The 18,858-nt window shown below is 33.4% G+C and overlaps 4 protein-coding genes across 6 annotated transcripts; 2 read left to right on the forward strand and 2 right to left on the reverse strand.

The window, feature by feature from the left end:
• The first annotated feature begins 228 nt into the window (after positions 1–228).
• LOC108488940 (uncharacterized) lies at positions 229–1,218 on the forward strand. 2 transcript variants are annotated; one of them, XM_017793203.2, is made up of 3 exons: positions 229–541; positions 625–812; positions 927–1,218. In XM_017793203.2, exons 2-3 carry the CDS (start codon positions 679–681, stop codon positions 1,108–1,110), a joined length of 318 nt encoding a protein of 105 aa, XP_017648692.1. In that variant the 5' UTR covers positions 229–541; positions 625–678; the 3' UTR covers positions 1,111–1,218. The 2 variants fall into 2 exon arrangements, with proteins under 2 accessions (XP_017648692.1, XP_052882348.1); XM_053026388.1 differs by having other exon boundaries at positions 230–812.
• Positions 1,219–1,495: 277 nt separating this feature from the next.
• LOC108488982 (putative disease resistance protein RGA3) lies at positions 1,496–5,581 on the reverse strand. Its single transcript, XM_017793229.2, has one exon. The coding sequence runs from the start codon at positions 5,171–5,173 to the stop codon at positions 1,661–1,663; it is 3,513 nt and encodes a 1,170-aa protein (XP_017648718.1). The 5' UTR covers positions 5,174–5,581; the 3' UTR covers positions 1,496–1,660.
• Positions 5,582–8,535: 2,954 nt separating this feature from the next.
• LOC108486988 (uncharacterized) lies at positions 8,536–12,993 on the forward strand. 2 transcript variants are annotated; one of them, XM_017791173.2, is made up of 9 exons: positions 8,536–8,929; positions 9,051–9,097; positions 9,723–9,876; positions 9,975–10,176; positions 10,868–10,997; positions 11,356–11,532; positions 11,608–11,768; positions 12,101–12,138; positions 12,725–12,993. In XM_017791173.2, the coding sequence occupies exons 1-7, from the start codon at positions 8,740–8,742 to the stop codon at positions 11,761–11,763; spliced, it is 1,056 nt and encodes a 351-aa protein (XP_017646662.1). In that variant the 5' UTR covers positions 8,536–8,739; the 3' UTR covers positions 11,764–11,768; positions 12,101–12,138; positions 12,725–12,993. The 2 variants fall into 2 exon arrangements, with proteins under 2 accessions (XP_017646662.1, XP_017646661.1); XM_017791172.2 differs by lacking the exon at positions 12,725–12,993 and having other exon boundaries at positions 11,608–12,299.
• Positions 12,994–15,050: 2,057 nt separating this feature from the next.
• LOC108487120 (NADH dehydrogenase [ubiquinone] 1 beta subcomplex subunit 7-like) lies at positions 15,051–17,737 on the reverse strand. Its single transcript, XM_017791362.2, has 2 exons — positions 17,310–17,737; positions 15,051–15,211 (listed from the first exon to the last, which is right to left on the reverse strand). The coding sequence occupies exon 1, from the start codon at positions 17,628–17,630 to the stop codon at positions 17,322–17,324; it is 309 nt and encodes a 102-aa protein (XP_017646851.1). The 5' UTR covers positions 17,631–17,737; the 3' UTR covers positions 15,051–15,211; positions 17,310–17,321.
• Between the last annotated feature and the right edge of the window lie 1,121 nt (positions 17,738–18,858).

Consider the following 18,858-nt stretch of genomic DNA (forward strand, 5'->3'; position numbering starts at 1 on the left):
TTAGTAATAATCAAGTTGAGCTTGAACTATTAATTGAATCAAATTTAAGCTTAATACATATTATTAGCTTGAAACTTAGTTATTGAGTTGAGTTCGAGTTTAAATTCAAATTTAAATACAAAAATTTATAAATAAACTTAAAATAAATATTTGATCAAGCTTGAGCTTGACAATATTTGGGTTGAACTCAACTTAACATATTCACAACCAGGGACATTTTGAATTAAAATTGTAAAAATATATACATTGCAAAAATAAAATAAAATTATTCAAAATGCAATATTTATAAAAATTCAAAAATTAAGTGGAAAAAAACTAAAACCCTAAATAAAAACAGAATCCTTTCGATGGAAGGAGTAAAAATGGATGATTCTCAGGTCAAAGAGTGTGAAAACGACAACAATACACAGGAAGATACTCAAAATCTCAAATGGAAGAATCTGAGCAAAACAACAAGGACATGGAATTTGCACCTGCCCTTACTTCCATCCATCCGATGCCGAAGTCAGTTGCAGTCTCTTGAGTTCAGTTCCAGTCTCCTGTAAGCTTTTATCTTCCCTTCTCTTCTTTTAATTTCCTTCAGTCATATTTAGTTGACCTATTGGTCACCCAAATTCCGAAAAGAAATGAAGATTGTTTTAAAAGAAAATATTGGGCGTTGGCGGAGAAGATTGTGCTATGAGTTTGGTGGAGCGTTTAGCGGGGCTTCGAGTTATTAAATATGAAGCAAATGGGAAACTCTTTGTATCTGCTGGAAATGACAAGCTTGTCAAGGTTTGGTCTACCGAGTCCTGGCTCTGTATTGCTACTGTGTAAGTTCATAAACACCCAACTGTCCTTTCTGCTTTCTTGTTTTAGTTTCCATAATTTCTGGGGGAAAACCTTTCTTCATTTTAGTGATGCATTATGAATATGATGTATGGCAGGTGTTCGTGTTCTGAGAAGAGAGCGAGTGCACTTGCTATAAGGAATGATGGTCTTCATGTCTGTTTGGCTGACAAATTTGTAGTTGTTCGGGTGGTGAATCTTTCAGGAGTTGGTGGAACTCGAAGGTCCTCACAACAAGAAGGCAGTGCCATTGCTTGCTTATTATTGTACTATCATTACTAGCCTGGCAATTGATTATATTTTTTATTTTTACAACTTTTGATAAACTTTTAACTTTTATAATTTCTATATCTTTTTGAATTTTTAAAAATTTTATCATATATTTTAAAATTTTCTTTAATTTTTTTATATTTTCAACCCAAATGCCATTTCATCATGTCACGTCCACGTCAGTTTTTCAGTTACAATCAGATTAATTTGAAAAAAAAAAAGAATAAGGATGAAATTGAAAAACCCCTAAATATCAGGGGCAAATTTTGGAATTATGACTTTTTTTTTTAACTATCATAAAATATAAAAATATATTTCTAGCCACTGACAAATTCTATTGTTTATATATTCGTTTCATTTGTATCATTATTCTATCTAGATCCTTAAAGAAAAAGTATTTCTTGATCGTTACTCTTATATACTAAAAAAATAAAACAAAATGGCTCCAATCTGAGCTAGCTTTTCAACACCTACAAAATTCATTACAAATTCAGATAACATAAAGTCTTTGAAACTACTTTTGCCATATATACTTGAAAATACATACATAGTATCAGTTGGGTCACATTTTCTCTCCATCGATGAAGATCTCGGGGATGTGAGCAATCATTGACCAATTTTTGCATTTCTTGATTTGGCCTGTATCGAATAACTTTGAACAGCTTGAAATTTCAAGGTACTCTAATGCTTTGAGAGAGTACAGTGTTTGTGGGAAAGATGCTAACTGAGGACAGTCCAAGACTTCAAATCTTTGAAGTGAAGTCAGATTTCCAATCCATTCCGGTAACGTCTTCAGATTCGAACAGCTCGAAATCTGCAAATCTTTCAGTGTGGTGACATGTTGAAGACCATCAGGCAGAGAACTTAGTTTCGGCATATCCCCAATTCTCAAGGTGCGGAGGCATTGCAGTTCCATGGCATTCTCTTCCAAATCTTTTGACAGATCCAGCTCTCTGCATTCTTTGATTTCAAGCTCTTCAAGGGCTGTTAGATGTTTAAACCCTTTGAAAAGTGACTTGAGCATTTCACAACATTGAATATTGAAAAATCGGAGTGAAGTTAAACTCTTCAGGCCTTCCTCAGTTAGGCATACTAGATCAGGACAATTTTCTATTGATAGATGTTGAAGAGATGTAAGATGATGAAGCCCCTTCTCTGGAAATGACACCAATTCTATGATACCATCAATATGCATAACCTTTAGCTTGGAAAGATACAATGGATACACCAAATTTGCTCCTGCTGCTACCATTGCTGACAGTTGCAAAAGCCTTGCAGGCGTATTCTTTAGCTCCAGTTCTTCCAGAAATGGATGCAATGGCATATGTGTCAGGTTGGTGCAAATCCCAATTTTTAATTTTGAAAGACGAGGGAATGAGGGCATTGATTCCTTCTTCTGCAATGGCCTCTGTGGTGATGCTGCTGCGCCATGATTATAATTGGTAACAGGAGGGGCTTCCCCCCACCATCCCTTCAGATTTCGCAAGTCAAAAAACACTAATTCTTCTAGGCAAGGGAAGAATTCTTTACCTTCTCTTCCTCTATTCATTGGATTTCCCTTGAATGAGAAAGATGAAGACTCGGCACTGCTATCTTCAATGTATTCGACAGCAGTTATCACTTCAAGCCTGAGCACCTTAAGCTTGGGAAGCCGACTGAACAACGGGAGATGTATGCATTTAATACAATTCCATATGGTGATTTCAAGTAAGTTTGGGACTAGCAAAGCCATGTCAAAGCTCATCCACTTTGGGAACCTTTCAGCTCTATATCCATAAATGTGAAACTCTTGAAGATTTGAATGTGGCTGCAGGCCTTCCAACAATGCTTCATCTTCTTCAAAACTTACATGATTATTAACTTCTCGGCTCCAATCTAAAGTCAACACCTCAAGGTGTTGTTTCTCCTTCAAGTTTGCTTCCTTGCATTCTGCTGCAACATTTCTCAAATTTTCCAGCTTTGCTATCATTAGTTCTCCCCTCAGCTCATTTAGGTCTTTCAGTTCCCTTAGACCTCCACTGGCCATTTCGAAGGAACTCGTGCCTACTACAAATCGTGTTAATGTTTGAAGCGAAGTTAGCTGCCCAATCCCAGATGGCATATGTGTCAAACCAGTACATTGACCAGTTTCAAGATGCTTAAGACTAATCATGTTACTTAATTTTCTCGGAAGCTGTTCTAATCTCTTACAAGAATAGATTTTTAGTGTCTGCAAATTAAGCAACTCAGTAATGGAACTTGGGAGTTTTCTGATGACTTCATTCTTGGAGAGATCAAGATACCTCAAATGTTTCAACTTACCAATGATCCTCGGCAGGATGTTAAGCCCGGTATTGTGTAGATCCAATACACGCATAAGCCTAAAACTTGAAATGATTGCTTCATGATCAACCTTGTCCAAAACTACACGATGAATAGGTTGCATTGGAAGAAGAAATGTCCGTATTTTGTTTGCGTTGAGCAAAGTGGTTGGGATTTTCCAGGATGAATCTAATTCGGCACTCAATGACACATGACGAGTTCTTTCAGATATGTTTTCACAATCCAGATCTACCATGGAGCAGTCACTCCCTGCAATTAATTGAGCAAGGTCATGCATGAGGTCATGCAGTTTGCAACTTACTACATTGCCCCATTCATCATATTCCACATCTTGAAAAAAGGACCGCCTGAGGAGATCCATGAAATACTGGTCCCCCAATTCCTCGAGGCATTGAATTCCCTGCAATGATTGTATAAACCCTTCCGCAATCCAAAGTGAAATCAGCATTTGCCTGTTTATCTCATAGTCCTTAGGAAACAATGAACAGTAAGCAAAGCACTGTTTTAAATAGGATGGCAGTTGTTCATAGCTTAACTTCAGTACAGATAATACATCATCTTCGTTTCGAGTTACCATTGACAATTGCCTCTCTTTTAAAGAGAGCCACTCGGTTTCAGTATCTTTGGTATAAAGAACGCCACCTATGGTCCTTATCACGAGGGGATTACCGGCACATTTTTTGACAATATCCTTCCCAATTGCTACTAATCTTGAATCGTTTGGCTCTTTGCTTTCTTTAAATGCCACTTTTTCGAACAAGGACCACGACATGTCTTCTGGAAGGCCTTCCAACAGGTAAGGCTGGCTTGTGCCTGTAATGGAAGCAACCAGTTGAGCACGTGTAGTGACAATTATCTTACTCCCCCTTGCACCATTCATCAACAAATCTGCCAAATTCAGCCACCTCTCCCGACTATCATTCCACATATCGTCTAACACAAGTAAGTATTTCCGGCCATCGATCCTTTTACGAAGGTGAGTTTGCAAGGAATCCATCTCAAGACTTTCATACTTGGAACTAGTAGCAGACTCCAAAATCTTCCCAACTATCATTTTCACATCAAAAACATCGGAAACACACACCCACATCCTCAACTCAAAATGCTTCACAGTTCTCTCATCATTGTACGCTAGTTGAGCTAGAGTGGTCTTGCCTTGTCCCCCTATCCCAACTATTGGTATCACTGAAACATTGTCAACGCCATTACTCTCCAACAACCTTTTCATGATGGCATCTTTGTCACCTTGTCTCCCAACTACATCTTCCTTTCGGACAAACGAATGTGTCTGCTTCCTCTCAACATTTACAAGTGGTATGCTTATAGGGGATCGGTCCGTAAAGTGGTATTTAATTTTATCAGCAGCTATTGCATCTAATCTCTCCCTAATGGCCTCGATTTGATGACTTACCTTAAGATTGTAAGCTACTTGACTAACTTTTGAGAATAGAAAGCTTACCTGTTTTCCCCTTTTCCCCTGTTGACGTTTCAGAACATGAGTTGAAAAATCATCCAACAGGTCATCTGCATCATAAACTGCATCTTTAAGCTTTCCAAGCCAATCCCTAACCTCATGGCTCTTGGCATGCTGATCCTCTGCATCCAAAAGTACAGCTTTAATGGTGGAAACTGTGTTTTTCAGTTTCTCAAGCTGTTCTTTGGCACCCCACACCAATCCCATTTCCTGGAGGGCAAGGTTGCCTATCTTTCCCAGGATCCCATCAGCTATGTTGAACAAACCTGCTTCTGCCATTCTTCTCTTCTCGTAAAACACTAACAGCAGCAATGGTTAAAATGCAAAGCTTTTGTTGATCTGGTAAGCAGTTTAGCCATAAATACAAAGGGTTGACATCAATTTCATTTTCAAATTAGATTAGCTGGCTATGTTAACAAGTCTAGTTTAATGATTAAAATAATCTATGAGGAGGATAACATGGAAAGTTCATAGCAAGTAAGAAACCCATTTTTAATTAGGCCCCAGATGGGTAAGACAAAAACATGCTTGACCTTTATTTATGCTTTTAAGTGGTTGTGGAAAATACCCCACAATCCAGCCGTGTCAAAAGGGACAAACTCAATCTTAGAGATGACAACTACGAAATATGTGCATCAAAATGAAGGATTCCATTAAAATCGAATGAATCGATTACTACAGTAACAGGATGAAACTTCAATCATTAATACCGTGTTTGGTTGAAGGGAATAGAATAGCACTAATCATCCTCATTTTTTGTCCTCCCATAATAGCTATGATTTAGTATGATATAAAGGGGTGAGCGTTCGATCGAATCGAATGAAAAAATTTTCGAGTTAACGATTCATATTTTATTATCCTAACTCGATTCAAAATTTTTTCGAATCGAGTCGAGTGAGATGGAATTCGAACCGAAGTTAAATTTGGGGAGAGAAATATTAAAAGGGGGGGAGAATGGGTTAGAGGGTGGCGTGAGATGGGAGGGGAGCAAAAATTATGGGGGAAAAGTGGGAGAAAGTAAAAGTTTTGGAAGGAAAGTGAAGAGATTTAGGAGTTTGGGGTAATAATGTAAATTATTATAGTTTGATATTCAGTTTATTAAAATTATTTGAGTTATTCAAATTCAAAAATCAAACTTGATTTGAACTCGAAATTCAAAAAAAAAATCGAGTTTACTCGAATAACTCGATTAATTCAGATAACTAGATTCATTTAACTCGAAATTTGAATTTTTTTTATTTTTTATTTTTTTAAGTTGAATCGAATTTTGCTCACCCCTAATTGTATGACCAAAGAATGACTATTTCATGCAATCTTTAATAACAAAACAAATTTAATTTCCACATTACTCCTTTAAAGCTTGTACTCATAAAATATAAAAACAAAATATTTGAGATATTTTAACATATTTTAATAAAATATTTTATTTTAAAATATAATTTAAAATAAAAATAATAATTATATTAAATTATGATTAAATTATAATAAAAAAACTCTTTTAAGGTTACTTTGATCATTTCAATTTTTTCCTCATGCTATTATAACATTTATTCTATTCAATCAAATACAAGAATATTAGTATAGTTCTATTTTATTCTACTCAACTAAACAATTGAATTATTAATTACAACTCCATTTCATTACAGTCCTATTCTATTCCAGTGAACTAAATGTATCGTAAATTTCTTACAAAATGACATTATTGTTTTAATCTCCATTTTGAAAATAATTATTTTAATGCAACCCATATGTTTGCTTTGCCAAAATAGATCTTACTTTTTTTTTTCTTAAAGTTTTTTTATTTTTAGTTAAACTACATCCAACTAACATAAAGAATTTGCAACCCATGTGTTTTTAAGTTTTTATATTTAATGCAACCCATGTGTTTTGGACATTGAAAAAGAATTTGTAATATGGGGCACTGTGTTTACATATTTTTATCATTTTACTCAACCGCCATTAATTTGTCATTATATATATGTCTTAGGGTGAGTTTGGATGGGCGGTACGTTTAGTTGTGGTTAGTGTAAAAACAGCGGTGGCGGTGAGATTAGATAATGTAGTGATACTGTAACGTGAGATAAAAAATAAGCTAAACGCACCTCACCGCAGTCAATCGCCCATCCAAACGAAGCCTTAGTCAACTAATTTTAGTACTTTTTTTCATTTTAGTCTCTCAATTTATTCTTTAGAATTAATTTTCTTTATTCTTTTTAAAAAAAATTTAAAAAATAAAATAAATGATCAAAATGAAAATTTATTAAGATTGCATGACGTACGTAATAACAGATTAACAATGGGTGCCTAAAATGATCAAAATATATAATAACATCGCAAACTTTATTTTAGTGTCCAAAATGAAAACTTATGAAAATTGGGTGACGAAATGTGGAATTTACCCTTTATTTTCTAAATTTAACTATATATATGTTTTTTTTTTTGGCTTAATGCTCAACTTCGCCTCCTAACTATGTCTATTTTTTTACTTTGGCTTAAACTTTTTTTTTGTCCCAGATTGATAGTTAAATTATTATTCCGTTGCCCAATTCAGCCAATTATTTTCTAACATTGTTAAAAAAATTTATTGCCAGATGACATTAATAAAAATATGTCACATGGCACCTTTAAACCAATCAAATAATATGCCATGTGACACTTATGTTTATTTAAAATAAAATATTAACCAATCATTTACTACCATTGACCGATTTTAATTGTCAACGTAGCGCTAATAGAACGTGTCATGTTACCCTTCTTTTTTAAATATTATATAATATATTGTTAAAATGTAAAAGATCATATATAATATAAATTTTAAATTTTTAAAAAGTTTAAAAATAAAATAAAATTTTAAAATATATAAATTTAAAATTTAGAAAATCAAAATATTATATAAAATTGAAAATTTGTCATAAATTTATTTTTTTCAAAAAATCTAAATTCTAAAATTAATATATATATTTCTAAACATTTAAAACTATATATTTGACGAAATTTGTCTATTTTGGAAATTTAGATATATATATATATATATATATATATATATATATATATTTTGAAAATTTAAAATTTAGAGTTTTTGAAAAAATAAAATTTATGACAAAATTTTTAGAATATATATATTTTTGAAAATTTAAGTTTTCTTTTGAAATTTTTAAAAGTTGAATGCATTTATATAATTTTATAAAATTTTCAATTTTTATATAATGTTTTGATTTTAATATATATTTGTATATTTTAGATTTTTAAAACTTTTTGATTTAGTTTATATATTATATATGATTTTTTTATATTTTAAAAATATATTATATATAATATTAAAAGAAAGGTGATGTGGCGTGTTTTAACAGTGTCACGTAAACAATTAAAGTCGATCAATCGTGAGTTGATGTTTTTATTTTAAATAAGTCTAAGTGTTTCGTGACTCATTATGATTGATTAAAAGCTGTTATTCTTATTGGCATAATGTGGTAATTCGTTTTTTTAATATTGTTAGAAAAAATAAATTAAACCAAATAGCGGAATGATAGTTTAAGTACCAATTTAAAATAAAAAAATTTAAGTAGCAAAGTGAGAATAAGCATAATTCGAAGGCTAAATTGAGCATTAAACCTTTTTTAAAATACAAATTATTTGAGGATACGTCGAATACAAATAAAAATAACTAACAAACAAAACCCTAAGCAGTCGATGCTCTCTTGCAACGATACGAGAGTTTGGTTTCATAAAAGCGAAAGAAAAAAAACCCTCTAAACAACTATCAAATATTGTCCCTGAAATAAGTACAAAAGTGAGAGACGATAGGGTTTTAAGAGGGACTTTTTGGGTAGGAGGTGCAATAGAAAATGGGTGACGAAGAAGAAGAAAGAAGAGAACTGAACTTGGTTTCAAAGAAGGATGAAGAAGAGAGCGAAAGCTCAATGACTCCATGGGAGCAACACGCTAAAGTTATAAGCATTCCTCGCTTCGATTACAAGGCTCCTTCTTCTTTGCTTCAACGTTCTCACTCTGGTTTTCTTATCACTTGCACTATCAGTACTTCTGCGGTCCCTTTCCCTGATTTTCTTCAATTTTCTGTTCTGTTTTTTGTCTGATGGCTGCTTCTTTTTTCAGTTTGGAAATGGTGTTTTGACATTTTCTTTTATCTTGTTATCAGAGAGAGAGAAGAGCGCGACGAAAGAAGCCATGGCTATCTTTTCTAAGGTCTTGTCTTTTTCATCTCAATTTTATCTAGTCTTCCTATTATAGGCATAGCTAATTGTTGATTTCATTGAACCATGTCCTGAGATTTCGAGTGCCATTCGAGAACCGAAGAAAGAAATGCAAAAGTTTTGGCATCCAATGTTAGAAAGTAACAGGAAGCAGTTGAAGTTCTCTCTCTGAGAGCTATAATTGCTAATTGTTGGTTGCATAAATAATGAACGTTGCTTTATCCTTCCATATGTTCAAGTAACCTCTAGAATCTGTATAGTCCTTTCATAGTGTGATTGACACTGCCACTGTTGTTTCACAATATCATTTTCGTTTTTCTTGCTAACTGACTGCGAAAAAATGCAAAATCTTCGAATTTAGTTGTATCTGTTAATACATTATAATGAAAAAAAAAAATGGAGACATTTTCTCTTTCTATTTGACATTGACTAATTGGAGTATGCACCACTTTTGGATGATGATGCTAAAACACTGAATTGGTGCCTTTGATCATGTAGAGCATGCGCCACTTTTGAATTGTTTCTTTTCAGTTTTATGGAAACAGGTTTCTGGTATTGGGCGTGTTGTTGTACTGTTGTCAATACTAATGCTTGTTAATTGTTTTAATATTTTGTAGTATGTTGGCCCCTTCAATGGTGATGATGACACCTTGGGGTGTTCAGGAAACTCTGATGCAAATGCTGATACTAAGAGAAGGAAAATATATAAAGAAGAAATTGATCAGAATATTGGCAATAGTGTCGACAACTCAGAGATCACTGATGCAGCCGGTGGGTAGTTTTCAGGCCTAAAAGACTGGAACTTTGACATTCAGTTCAATTTTGCTTATGCCCTGGATTCTAAATTTATTGAGAATATCTCATTGTAGTAGGGGGAATTCCAAAAGATGACTGCTTTGTCTCTGCAAAGATGGATAAAAGTCAAGCACCAGAATTTGTTCTTTCACTAGTCAAGCTAACAAGGAGTGGTTTGCTTCTGCTTATCTTCCCATGGGGGAACTCGTTAGACACAATAGATGTTGTTTCAAATATCTTTTGTGATCTGGAGTCTGGGAGTTTAAAGTCACCACTGTAAGTTTGTTGCAGATATCCTCAAAGTTTATTTGTTTTCTCCTTTTGGCATATTTATAGTTCTTACCCTGGCTTCTGTTTCCAGAAACTCTGGTTATGTCTGAATCATCTTCCAAATGACACAATGATATCTCTTCAGAAAATATTGTTTGAGATAATATCTCAAGTAGATCAAAACTTTTTATTAGAATATATTTCCTTTGTCCTTAAAATTACATGTTATCACTTTGCAATAGTAGATGGATGGAAATTGTGTAGGAAACAAGTTGACATTATTCATGAAATAAGTTGTATGTAGGCTGCTGTTAGAACTGAAGACATGGATGATTAATACCTTGCACCACCCCAATGTTAATATAAGAAAGCTTAGTCTTAAATTTGAAGTGCATTTAATTTTTTTTTTTTTTTTTGCACATATAATTTTACGAGTCAAAAAGGTAAAAAAGATTCCACAATATCTCCAATGCAGTAAGTTAAATTATTTGCAGATCATGTTTTCGCTTGCCTCTTCTATGAGCTTGGTGGGTTATCACTTCCCAGGATTGCCAAATTTGTGTTTGTGATATCTTCACGGCTGACAATTGCTGATTTCTTTTCCATCCTTGCTTTATCATTCATATGCTTTTCCTTTTTCTTCAGCAATCTATCATGTTTACTGAATTTTGGGTGAAATTTCATTTCATTGGTGCAGTTGGTGTCACCGCATCTTTCCCATCCAAGCTACCTGTACTTTGAATGAGAAGGAACTGCAAGCAGTTGTATCGAAACTTGTCTTTCAATTTGTGAATGATAAGCGGAATAAACTTGCACAACCTATAAAGGTTTGAACTTTAGGTTTTAGCTTTTATACTTGAAGAATGTTGCCTGAGAGGTTTATGGAACATTGGGATGGGTTATCTTGGTATGGTCAAAACAAAATGTTAAATGGAACGCATTTTAACTATTATATTTGTTTATATGACTTATCTTTCCACGGATGTGGACACCATAAGAATAAAGTCACTGCATCCCTAAAAATTGTGGTTTCTTACTCAAAATCCAGCCACCTAGGTTTATTTTTCTATATTCCATATCTGAGTTATATTGTCAAATGAAATCGGTCTTCCTAACATTAATGTCTGCATATTTTTTTTTAAAATATGAAGTTGTACAAGTTCAAAACATTATTTCTATCTTTAGTTTGCAGTTGGGTTTAACAGAAGAGGGACTGAAGAGAGCCAAATGAAAACTCCGAAAGATGCATCAAAGAATTCTGATATGTCTGTATTATTGGACCGCAACAAATGCTTTGGTGCCGTGGCTGCTGCTGTTAAAGGCATTGTTTCAGATTCAGTCGTGGATCTGAAATCTCCTGAGGTACAAGATCCTATGCAGCTTGTCATAATGTTTTCTGTCCTTTTCCCTGCCTAACTGCAATGGCAAATCTTTCAGCTATCTATTCTTGTCGAGTTGCTTCCCCTTTCTGGAGTGCCTAATGGATCGCTATTGGTTGGTGTGTCAGTTTTACCCCAAAACCTGGTTAGTACTAAGCCAAGACTCTGCATTAAGCCACTGGTTTGCGATAAAAATGGGAAGAAGGCAAGTTAAAGCAGGTATGTGTTTAACAATGTTTTATATGATGAGACTCAACGTCTTTGCAGTAACGGTAATATGAGCCCATGGTGAAATAATTTTGTATACTGTACCTTCACCCCATTGGAGTAAAAATAGTTTAATTTTGATAAAAAGAAAGTGCTTTCATGGTTGAATTTAGAAGTTCGTGTGAGCAAACAATGGTCCATTTATCTCCTAAATGGTTTTACACGTGCTTGCGCGGTGGTGGACTCCATGGAGACCAATGTTGAGATGCCGCCATAAAACTTGAATTGCTCGTTGGAATTTTTTTTTTTTAAAGGGAATTTAAGATTTGCTATGTCAATTACAGCTTAGGGCTTTCGTCTTCAACAAGTTCTTCACCCACTGGTGAGAGTTTCGGAACCTGAACTTGTAAATTGTGAGATATATTTATTTATATGGATTGTAAGATATATTTATTTATATGACTTGCCAATCCAAGGTAGCTTTTCCAATTGGTATTCCGTGCAATGTACCATTGAAGGTTTTTCCTTTTTTTGGATAAACAATCTATTTTTATGGCATTATTCTTTAGCATCACTTCTAACTATCAATCAATTAGTTGGGTTGCGACTAAACTTGTTCATGACCAATCAAGGTTGGGCCAAACCTGATTACCCAAAAATGTGTTTTGTTTATGGTCTGGTTCTATCCAAAGCAAAATGAACAGATACAATTAGAATTTATAATTTAAACAATAATGGTGAAGCAAAATCACGAACCATTAAAATTGGCTTTGGATTTAGGGTTGCTCTTTCCTTACATTAAAATTGGCTTTGGATTTAGGATAACTCTTTCCTTAGACTGGAAGTTAGAAAATTTGAATTTGAAACTAAAGAAAAGAAAAGATTATAAGTAGTCATCCCAATCTTAAATTTATTTGATATTAGTTCTTTAAAATGACTTGTTTTATTGTTACAACAAAAAATTGTAGGTAACTCTTGAAGCGATATACACCATGATTGGTGTGGAGGGCTGAATCCCCCCCTTTGGTGAGGTGTATTCATAGAGGAACGAGGGTTGGATTTGGGGTAAAGTTACCCTCTCTTGAGTGTAGTGATCGGGTTAAGATATTATTGGAGTCGACTTGAATGAATCAGTTTAAGTGTGTTGTCGAATTTGAAAAATTGATGGATGTTGTTAAGAGTTCTTTCTAACATATCTTTTATGAGTTATGTGGATTCTTGGGAATGATGTTAAAAAGTTGTTGTAAGGTTATGCATTGCCAAGTTCTTATGGTTTTCAACTGTGCTGACAATGAGGATCAAGGTAAAGATAAAACAATTGTATAAGTTAATTTGATTAAATCTTAGATTTTCTATAAATCAAACTAATTTAATTAAAATTATCTATTATGTCAAATTGAAAATAGATCAGTCTTCGAAAAACATTTTGAATTTCAAGTTATTATTATTATTATTATGGAAAACAGAAAATAAAAGTTAAAATATGCCATAAATATTTGTATTAATCATCAAAATTTATATACAATTGTTAGTCTTATTAAAAACAATTTTATTAGTCATTTCTCATACAAGGCTACTCAGCCATATTTCAAAACAAATGATATCAAATTTAAAATTTGCATACTGAGACGAAATTGTAATTTATAAGTAACACATACTGAGGTGAAGTTGCAATTTAGAAGTAAGATATAAGTATTTTCTTTTAAGCAGCTTACAAACCTGTAAAGTAACTTCTATAAGGAAAACGGGTGAAGTTAATATATTAAAAAAAAAAATCCGAACGGGTCATTAGACCCGTCAATACACCTATGTATTTTTAATGTTGCAATCATGTTTAAAGTACTCTATATTTATATCAATTTTAGCTAATTAACAATTTATTTTATATAAATATTAATATAATTTTATGTTATATATATTTATTTTGTATATTGTTTAACATGGCCATGCTGGCTTAAGACGGTAAAAAGTTAATATCTCAAAACCTAAGTTTCTTTAAGAGTCTCTGATCTTCAAGTTATTTTCCGGTGATTAATGAGTAAATGACTTGAATACCTAATAATATCTGACATATGCCCCATAAATTTGAGGTGTTTATAGAAACGAGTTGCTTTAACTCAGTCAAGTATATAGATCACGTCAACAACATCTAATAAATTTGAATTTATTGAACGACCAACTTCGATTTATAAAATTTTTAACCATTTCTTCTAGATAAATCGTTGAGTTATGTTCAACTTCAAGCATTCCAATGGGCTGGTACGTAGACATTATACATGCATCAATGCCCCCACTGACTAGGTGAAATGTTTTTTTTCTTTTCTTTTTCTTGAATTACTTGGTGTATGGTTAACTATAAATTTGCCCCCATTGATCAAATAGCAAAAGCTTTAAAATGAATATTTGAATCCTCCAATCTGAATCTTACAACATTGAAGATTTGTCTTAATAGACTTGCTTATAGAAACGGATTGCTTTAACTCAACCAAACACATAGAATACCTCGACAATGTCTACCAAGTTTGAATCTGTAAAACGAACAACTGCACTCGATAAGTTTCTAATTACTTCCTCTAGATAAAGAATCGTTGGGTTATCTTTAATTTCAAGCGTTCAAATGGGCTGGTTTGTAGACATTATACATGTATCAATGCCCCCATTGATCTGGTGAAGTGATTTTTTTCTTTTCTTTTTGATGAATTACTTGGCGATATGGTTGAACTATAAACTCGTGAGCCGAAGCCATGATCTATTTACCCCCATCGATCAAATAGCAAAAGCTTTAAATTGAAAACTTGAAGCCTCCATTTTAAATCTTACATTGATAATTTGTTTGATTAGACTTGGGCTGCTTTAACTCAACCAACCACATAGAACACCTAACTCAACCAAGCACATATAACACCTAACGTCTAATAAGTTTGAATCTGTTGAACCTTCAACTTCAAGCGTTCAAATGGGCTGGTTTGTAGACATTACACATGTATCAATGCCCCAGTTGAACAGGTGGACTGGTTTTTTTTTTCTTTTTTTTTTTTTTTTGATGAATTACTTGGTGATATGGTTGAACCATAAAAAGTAGTAAGCTAAAACCATGATCTACATACCCCATTGATCAAATAGCAAAAGATATATTATACATTGTCATTGCATATTATTTCTCATTTGACGCATATCCCGCCGGTTATGCATATCCATTGTATATCTGTTGCAATTAAATAAACACCAAACTGAAGCATATTTACCTAGTTGGCTAAGTGAAAACGATTGTTATAACTATATCTGAAAAAGAGATGTCCAATTTGATGAGCAACTTTATTCCATAAACAAAGTTGATGAGCTGATGACAGATCACAAATAAAATAGTCCTTACATTCGTCCACAACAAACAGTTTCAAACTCCCCCCAGACAGGTGACAAACATCAAAATATCCGCCAAAGTAGTCTAAAACCTCCTGCCATGTATTTAAACAAGGTATTATAAGCAGAACTCATGGAAAATGAAAATGAAAATCATTAAAGCTCTAAGAGCAATATTACAAAAACTAAAGCCCAATAAGATATTAATCTGAAAATTGAAAAACAATATCGGTGGAATGTATCATTAGCAACTAAATGTTATGGAGCCAGGACATTACAAAATTGCATTTCACCTCATCTTTTTTTTATTTTTTCTTTATGTAAAGAATCTTCTGGACAAGGGAAAGTCAATAATTCTTAAATTTGGATCATTCATTTTGTTGCCCATGCACACATATTGTATGCTAGAGTTCACTTTTTTACTTGGAAGAGAATATCTACCAGTCTAATGCATACTAAGAGTGGTGAATACGGTTATACGACCGGAAATGTACCTAAAAGCTGCTGAAATAGACCTTTGTAGTAACATTAGTAAAGTTTGTACTTGGGACTTAAGAGTATACTATATTAAGGCAAGTGAAAAGAAAAAAACTGACGAGTTTTGCTAGTGCCTAATTTCAGCTTCTAATTTAGCCATTGTTGTGAGTATGACATTCTTGTGCTTTCAGAATTCGAAAATATCATATTTGTTCCTTCAATTAAGTTTTTCTTTTGGCCATTTGTTAGGAGTGGAGGGGAAAGGGGCTGTCTAGGGTTTGAACACTGAACCCATTGTCAACCAATACTTGAAATCAACACAAGACTTTTGCCACTACACCAATGGCTTAGTTGATATTCCTTCCATTAAGTTGCTTCAATATTTACTATAAATATAATTGTCAAGAAATTGATATATTCGCTAAACTTATAAAGTACTCTCAAATGTTGACCAAACATTTCCATCAACTTAGAGATTAGAGAAAAGCATAATGCATCATGAAATGGGTAGCTACACAAAAGTTCTTTACTCTTGATTATGTTCCTTTCAAGCTCAAAACATAAGACTATATCTCGGATCTAAAACAGCAGCATTATCAAATTCACTAGCCCAGGCCTCCTACGATACCTCATACACATTTTGAATAATACCAGCACCACTTGATGGGAACAAGCAAGAACAATCAAACAAAATGATAAATCAGAAATTCTTGTTTGGTAAATAACTGGGATATTCCACTTTTATGCATCTGCATGTATGAACTCAGTGCTTTGCTGTTAAACTCCTACTTCTTCTTTACATTGTAATCAGACCATCTTATACTGACCATAATCAAAATATTTCACATGAAAGAAACTAAATACAGAAGCCAACTTTTTTCGCAAGCCCCCCACCCCCCGAGGAGAACAGGTAACTGAAAGTTATCACGAATATATCCAATTACTCGCAAAGCATAATAAGCAATCTCATTAACCAAGGTCCAAGAAACACTTGATTGTTAAGTCTTACTCAAACCCATCTAAGGGGGTTATCCAGAATGCATGTTGTTCTCAATCTCACTACAAGTATCCCCCCACCATATTTTGAATCATTAGGCATGAACAACTTTATAACAATTTCAAAATCTTCAAAATGAAATGCTAAATCAAACAAAATTCCATGGACAAAAAGGCCCCAAAGCAGAAACGGACTGATACGGAGATATTCCAGTTTACCATTTCTTTCCAATCAAACGTCATAGGAACCAAACAAAATAAACCCCCAAATCACTACACCCTACTATAAATTGACTAAATGAAAATAAGTCCCTTAATAGAAAACAGGAAACCAGTCAGAAGTATTGACAATGGAGTACCAGAGTCTCATATCAATCAATCTTATATCCAACAGAGGGAAAGAAAGGGTTAAACGCTTCAATTTCAATAATAAGAGCAGACAGGAAAATTCTATATAACATATAGCAGCCAACCTTGATTAAAAAAAAGCCCTAAAAAAGTTAAACCAATCAATCATGCCAACTAAGAAAGAAAAAAACAAAAATTTAACATAGCTAAAAACCCCAAAATTTTGGAACTTAAACAACCCTTAATACAAAGATCAATAAACCCATCAACAAACTACGAACGAAAATATCAATAGATAAATATCCAGTTATTAAAATTATATATAAAAGAAATTGAAACAAAAAGAAAGAAAGAAAAGAAAATTTGACTGACCCTGGAGGCAGCTTAAGCATTAGCAGTTTTGGGAATGAGAGGAACAGAAGCGCCCTGTTTCCCAGCCTGTTTCAACTTGGCCTCTTCTTCACGGATCTTCTGCATCTGCAGCATCCTCTCCATGACGAGCTCGTACTCGCACTTTTCATAGGAGTGGCGTTCAATCTCGCATTTCCAAGGTAAGTAAAACTCGGCTTGGCGGCACTTGTTGAGCGGGATGAGAAGATGTGCACATTGATCCCTGTACGGGATGGGGACCTTGTTCTCCACCATCTCTGCTTGTGTTGCTATCATCTTCTTCGATGAACCCTCCACTTCCATTCTTTTTTCTCCCTTTGATTTGTGTTTGAAGAAAAAAAATTGGGTTATGAAAATGCTTTGCTTGATCTCCGAGTCCAACTCCAAGGTAATTATCAGCTAGCTTAGCTTTTCTTTGTACGCCCAAAGGTAATTTGGAGGGGTTGGGCCCAAAATGGGCCTAAAAAAACTAATTCCATTTAGAATATGATTTGAGTTTCGCTCGGTTGAATTTATTTTTAATTTTATTATATATATTATATTATGGTTAAAAAGACTTTTAGTCTCTCTCAAATTTAATATTTACTAAATTAGGAACAGTTTAATCTATATTAATTTTAAAAGTGAATGAGCACTTAAAGGTAATTAATCGCATTGTATATAATTTCGATTGATATAATAACAAAATTGACTATCATAATTTACATATTTTTTATTTTGATTTTAATTTAATAAATTTAAATTTTAAGGCCAGATTTTGTGTTTAAATTTAGAAAGATTGCAATTTCATTTGTTTTGAGAGTTTGGGTATTGAGCACCCCCTCCGAGTTCTTCTACATTCACTTGTTGCATTACCAAGGCATAATACACAATGTGAATTATATCCCTTTCCCGCTTTCTGTTATAATTTATGAGTTTGTGACCGCCATTGTTCCAAGACATTTTTTTTTTTTGTTTATTTTACAATTTTTAATGTCGTTTGCATTGACCGTTGGCTCCAACATAATATACCCTTAATTCTCACCCCCTCTCTAGCATACTGAACCAAAGACCCAAACCCAGGTAACAAGACCATAGTCGAGCACCATAATTACCTCGCTCCTCGTGCCTTTTTCCGATGCTTCCATTTTGGTTAGTATGATTGGATTTTTAATGAAGGTTATGAAATATTGATCAAATAATAAGACAAGTAGTGGTTTAAGGAAGTTAGTTTTAGAGAGAAAAAAGTAAAGGTTGATGTTTGCTTTAGATTAGTTTTGCTTGAGAAAGGAGAGAGCAGTGTCGGACTCCCAATGCTAAAATCCAGACAATATATACTTCTTTAATAAAAGGGGGGATTAACAAAACTGGCTATTTAAGTAGCCATTTCAAATCAACATTTTATGTGGTTGATATTGTTCGTTATTCATGTAGGAAATGACGAACGGTCAGCTAATTAAGATTCTTTGTGTAAACGTGTAATGTTTGAGATTAATTTTATTGATTTTTTTATAATTAAGATTAAATTGATAAAACTTGTAAATATTAAGAA

This window comes from Gossypium arboreum, chromosome 3, assembly GCF_025698485.1.
Source record: "Gossypium arboreum isolate Shixiya-1 chromosome 3, ASM2569848v2, whole genome shotgun sequence".
NCBI classification, from domain to species: Eukaryota; Viridiplantae; Streptophyta; class Magnoliopsida; order Malvales; family Malvaceae; genus Gossypium; species Gossypium arboreum.